This window comes from Mustela nigripes, chromosome 8 (assembly GCF_022355385.1).
Source record: "Mustela nigripes isolate SB6536 chromosome 8, MUSNIG.SB6536, whole genome shotgun sequence".
Lineage (NCBI taxonomy): Eukaryota > Metazoa > Chordata > Mammalia > Carnivora > Mustelidae > Mustela > Mustela nigripes.
Window position 1 is genome coordinate 30,020,214 of NC_081564.1, and position 5,922 is coordinate 30,026,135.

Consider the following 5,922-nt stretch of genomic DNA (forward strand, 5'->3'; position numbering starts at 1 on the left):
TCTTTTGAGCTCCATTGGTGTGATAAATTGTTCTCCATTCACTCACTTTTTAAAAAGATTTTATTTATTCACTTGAGAGAGATACAGAGACAGAGAGATAGCACAAGCATGGAGAGAGACAGAGGGAGAGAGACAGAGGCAGAGGCAGAAGCAGACTCCCCACTGAGCCAGGACCCTGCCATGGGGCTCAATACCAAGGCCCGTATATCATGACCTGAGCTGAAGGCAGATGCTCAACCATCTGAGCCACCAAGGTGCCCCATCCACTCACTTTCAATCTGGGTGTATCTTTAGATTACAACATGAATCTCTCACAGACAACATGTGGATGGATCCTGTCTTTTTATCCAATCTGCAACCTTGTGCCATTTGATAGGACAATTTATGTCATTCACATTGAGATTAACTATTGAAAGGTATGAATTTAGCTTTATCATATTACCTGTAAAGTCCCTGTTTCTGTAGGTTGTCTTTGTAACTTTCTGGTCTGTATTACTTTTGGGGTCTTTGTTTATAGAATCAAACAATGTTTTTTTCAGGGCTGGCTTAGTGTTCACATATTCTTTCAGTTTCTGCCAGTCTTGGAAGATATCCCTGTCTCTTCATCCATTCTGAATGACAGCCTTGCCCGATAATGTATTCTTGGATGCATGTTCTTCTAATTTAGTACCCTGAATATGTCTTTCCAGACCTTTTGGTCTTGCCATGTCTCTGTGGACAAGACTGATGTTATTTTTTTGTTCCTCCATTTGTACATAAGGAATCTCTTCCCCCTAACTGCCCTTAGTATGGCTTTGTTGGCTCTAAGTTTGTGAGTTTTACTATTACATGCTGGGGTATTTGTCTGTTCTCCTTGATCTTGGGAGGAGCCTCTTTGCTTCTTGGACACAAATGCTTGTTTCATTCCCCAGATTAGGGAAGTTTTTGGCTACAATTTGCTTAAATATATCTTCTAGTCCTCTCTCTCTCCAATCCCTTAGAGATACCAAAAATTCTGACATTGGGACATTTCATGGCATTGTTCATTTCTCTGAATCTGTTCTCATGGATTTTAAGCTATTTGTTCCAAGCCTCCTTCTATTCCTTCCCTTCCATTAGTTTATCTTCTATATCACTAATTCATTCTTCTGTTTCATTTACCCTAGCTGTTCAAGTATCTAGTTTAGACTCCATCTCATTCATAGCATTTTAAAATCCAGCATGATTAGCTTTCATTTCTGCCTTTAGAGATTCTATGTTGCCATTAATGGTTTTGTCAAGCCTAGCTATTTTCTTCACAATTGTTACCCTGAAGTCTATTTCTGACATCTTGCTTATATCTATATCTTTTAGTTCTGTGGGAAAGGCCATTGTCTCTGGTTCTTTTTGTTGTTGTTGTTGTTGGGTGTTCTTCCTCCTAGTCATTCTGTTGGGCAGTGGTTGATGGATAGACAGAGTCAAAAATATCAACCACAATCCAGGCAAGATGTACCCTGGGTAAGTTCAGAGCAGTGGTAAGCTACTGCTGCCCTCAAAGGGGGAGGGGGAAAGGGGTTTTTTTCTCCCCCCCCCAAAGAAAATCCTAGCCAAAATGAAACCCAAGAATAAGATTTACAAAGTTCAAAGAAAAGGTGGGGGTTGAGTGGAGGTGGGGACTATAATCGCTCAGTGTAGGTGAAATAGGGTGTTTCAGTTCTTCCAAGGTGTATTTTGTTTTTTGTTTTCTTTGTTGGAGAACACTACTTCCCAGAGCTACAGGGAAATTTAAACTCATATATATATATATATATATATATATATATATATATATATATATATAAAGGTAGTATTGAATAGGGGGGAAAAGGACTACATTGAAGCTTAAGAAAAGAAAAATATATAGGTGTGAAAAGTACAAGTTTAAAAGCTACTATGGAATATGTTGTATTAAACATCTAGTTGAAATAAATAGGTTAAAAGAAAAAGCAGAGAAGAAACATGAGAAAGAATTAAAAAAAAGTTGTATCTAAGAAATACACAGGCCATAAGGTAATTTCAGGAGCTCAATGTACTATTTTCCCCTTGTGTTGGGGTTTTGTTGTTTTTATGGATACCCTACTATTGTTGTCCTCTCATTCTTCCAGCCTGCCTTCTGGGGGAGGGAGCCTGCCTCATTGCTTTTCAGGCAACGCTGCTCCCTATCAAGGGCCTGGGTTCTGTGGAAACCAGTTTTGGGGACTTTTGTTCTCTGGCAGCTTTTTGTGCCTTTTTGGAAGATCAGAGCAAAGGAAAAGGTCTGCACCCAGATCTCTGCCCCAGGGGAGAGAAGCCACAGTCTACTCCTCTCTGAATCCTCCAAAACACACAGTCTCCCTTTCTGTAAGTGCTGCTGAAAACCAAAGCCTCCCAGAGGCAGTGCATACCCCCAGCAACACTCTCAGGGGTCCATGCAGACCCCCACTTGTCTCTGCCCCCTGTGCTTCCAAAACCATAAGGGATCCCAGCATGTGCAGGCATGGTTGGGCCCCATGGATGCCAGCAGTGGTGGTGGTCAGGTCTGCATGAGCAGCTGCCCTGGTCCCAGTGTATGGCCCTTCAGCTCCTATATCATGTCTGAGTGCTGTTATCAGGCCCTTCCCAACACACCACCACCACTCTGCAAACTATCGCTGGCCCCCAGGTGCAGGATGCTTTTGCACTGGTTTCCAGTGCAAAATCCCAGTGGCTAACTTCTGGTGGCTCCCTTACCCTTCTGTTTACCCTCTGGTATCTGTCCACATAGTCACAACTCCATCCTTTGTACCTCCTGACTAATTATCTTCTACCCCTGTAAAGATCCAGGCATATAATCTTACATCCCAGGGTGATTTCATGGGTGTTCAGAATGGCTTGGTAGATATCCAGCTAAATTCAGGGGACCAGTTAAAATGGAGTCCCCAGCTCCTCTGCCATATTGCCCCTTCCCTCTTTAAAAATATCTTTGATGTTGCTCTTTTTTCTTTAGGTGGCCTGGTGATTTTTCCCCTCAGACCTCCAGCAAGTAATACAAAGAAGAAAAGATTCTGAAGAATCAATCCAGCTTTCTGTCAAGTCAAAGTAACAACCCTGTCTTAGCAGGAGAAATGAAGCACATTATCAATTTATATGAAAACATCAATGATACAGCAAGAAATAATTCAGACTGTCCTGATGTGATTTTGCCAGAAGAGATATTTTTTATAATATCCATCATTGGGGTTTTGGAAAATCTAATAGTCCTTCTGGCAGTGATCAAGAATAAGAATCTCCAGTCACCCATGTACTTTTTCATTTGTAGCTTGGCTATTTCTGATATGTTGGGCAGCCTATATAAGATCCTGGAAAATATCCTGATCATGTTAAGAAACATGGGTTATCTCAAGCCTCGTGGCAATTTTGAAACCACAGCAGATGATATTATCGACTGCCTGTTCATCCTCTCCCTCCTCGGCTCCATTTTCAGCCTGTCCATGATCGCAGCTGACCGCTACCTTACAATTTTCCATGCTCTGCAATACCACAGCATTGTGACCATGCGCCGTGCCATTATTGTCCTGATGGTCACCTGGACCGGGTGCATGGGCAGTGCCATTACCATGGTGATCTTCTCTCATCACATCCCCACAGTGATCACCTTCACGTCGCTGTTCCCTCTGATGTTGGTCTTTATCCTGTGCCTTTATGTGCACATGTTCTTGCTTGCTCGTTCACATGCCAGGAAGACCTTGACCCTTCCCAGAGCCAACATGAAAGGGGCCATCACGCTGACCATCCTGCTTGGGGTCTTCATCTTCTGTTGGGCCCCCTTTGTTCTTCATGTTCTTTTAATGACATTTTGCCCAAATAACCCTTACTGTGCCTGCTACATGTCACTCTTCCAGGTGAATGGCATGTTGATCATGTGTAATGCAGTCATTGACCCATTTATATATGCCTTCCGGAGTCCAGAACTCAGGGATGCATTTAAAAAGATGATCTTCTGTAGCAGGTACCAGTAGAATTATTGGTCCCTGATTTTTAAAACCATGGATAAATGCTGTCAGGTGACAGAACATGACACACCAACAAAACTAATGCTTTCCAACCATCCTTTTCCTTCCTTAATGTGCACAAGGATTATTCCACTAACTAGTGTTTGTAATGCTTAGTCCTGTGTGAACAGTCTTGCTGTAGGTACAACTGTTATAAGTTAGAAAGACAAAATAATGTATTAAAAAGAATTACAGAATACAAAACACAGACAACAAGTTTGCTGTTTGTGAGGTTTGAGAGCTTTGTGGTTTGAGGTTTGATAGGTTTGAGAGCTTTGTGCTAAGGTAAAATTTTGTTCTTCTATAGATATCTAATAAGCCTATTGCTGGGGTTGCCTTTCCAAGCTTGAGGCCATTGTAACCAATCTCTGGAAGTTAAAATGCCAGGACAAGTACTCAGGGCACAAACTACAATGTCTTTGTAAGCAAGCTAAAGGTGCCATAAATTATTGCAACTGAATTTCCTATCCTGGACTACCACACAGAATCCCTGCTCTCCCTCTCTCCTTCCTGTATGCTATCTCAAATCTGTTTTTTAGTCTTTTTTTTTTTTTTTAAGTGGGCTCCACACTGGGCATGGGGCTTGAACTCACGTCTCTGAGATCAAAACCTGAGCTGACATCAGGAGTTGGATACACAACAGACTGAGTCACCCAAGAGCCCATCTCAAATCTTTTTAGAAGCAAGTAGGGTATAAATTATAAATGTCAAATAAGCAGCTTTACATTTCCAATAATAAAGGAAACTTGATTGTTAGTCTTTTCTCCTGTAGCACTCCACTATCCTTAAAATCCTTTCCTGGTTAAAACTCTCATGCTTTAGAAGCATAAATTTCAGAAGAGGAAATAAAAATTTAATACATTTGGTTTCTACATGGAAATAAATGAAGGCCAGAGGAAAAATGTGACTATCTGAAGAAAGTTTAACCATTCTTTGTGTATTTGTATGAATGTAGGGGTAAAATAAAAGAGACCCCAAGCCCCAATATATAATTTGTAGAATAGTTAGAGTGTGTATGTGCATGTGTGTGTGTGTTTACCATGCTTTGGGACTATGGGGGAAACCAAAACCACAATGCCACTTCAAGAACAGTGCTATTATTGAGACCCAAGCCATGGACTGATGAAGAACATTGTAACTCCTTCCACAGATGAGTCTAAGAGGCAGATGTAGTTCCTGAAAAATTTCATCCTACTGTCAGCCACAGGAAAGATGCCAGATATTGAAAAGTGGCACCTCCATGACAATATAGAAATAAAATTGGTGAGTTCATCCATTTTAATAGCTAAAGATAAAGCCTAAAAAAGATGGAAATTCTGACCATAAGTCCTTGTGAAGTTAGAGAGTAACTTAAAGGATGAGTGAGAAAGAAGAAAGAAGTAAGCTCTTTGAATCCACAGAGCAAGGCTACTTGGGACCCACCCAGAGTGGCTGCATCTTCTGGAAGAGGGAATACTTGACTCTCAGGGGAGTTTTCCCTGAGCTGCCAAGAGGAGAAGACAGTCACAAATAGGACTGCTAGCCTGGTAGTGGTGAGTAAGGGATAGGCAGTGCTAGGTTGGGAGAGTAGGTACAGAGCTATGTGGTTATGCTCACAGAAATCCCAAAAATGTGGAGGTGTAAGGAAACAAGAGATAAGGGAACACACAAGACCACCCTGCCCTAGGTTTTGGTGTGGGGGGGTACTTTTTTTTATGACAGTCATCTATGACCCATAAAGAATAACCAGACCCTAAAAAGAAGTAAGCCTATAAATGATTTTTAAATGTTATTTCTACCATTAAAAGAATAATGTATAGAACTTTTCTCTGTGATTAAATTGAGTATTCTCAATAAAATGTAACCTTTCTTTGATCTTGTGTTATGCTATGATACTATAGAGGGGGTGGTGCAATTTAACACCTGTCATAGATGG

At 41.1% G+C, this 5,922-nt stretch overlaps 1 protein-coding gene across 1 annotated transcript; it reads left to right on the forward strand.

Annotated features, from left to right (window-relative positions):
- The first annotated feature begins 3,080 nt into the window (after window positions 1-3,080).
- On the forward strand, window positions 3,081-3,974 carry MC2R (melanocortin 2 receptor). Its single transcript, XM_059410010.1, has one exon. It carries the CDS (start codon window positions 3,081-3,083, stop codon window positions 3,972-3,974), a length of 894 nt encoding a protein of 297 aa, XP_059265993.1.
- Window positions 3,975-5,922: the final 1,948 nt, after the last annotated feature.

Bases quoted from the DNA above. Each gene is read 5' to 3' on its own strand.
- MC2R (XM_059410010.1), top strand. From the start codon at position 3,081: ATGAAGCACATTATCAATTTATATGAAAACATCAATGATACAGCAAGA.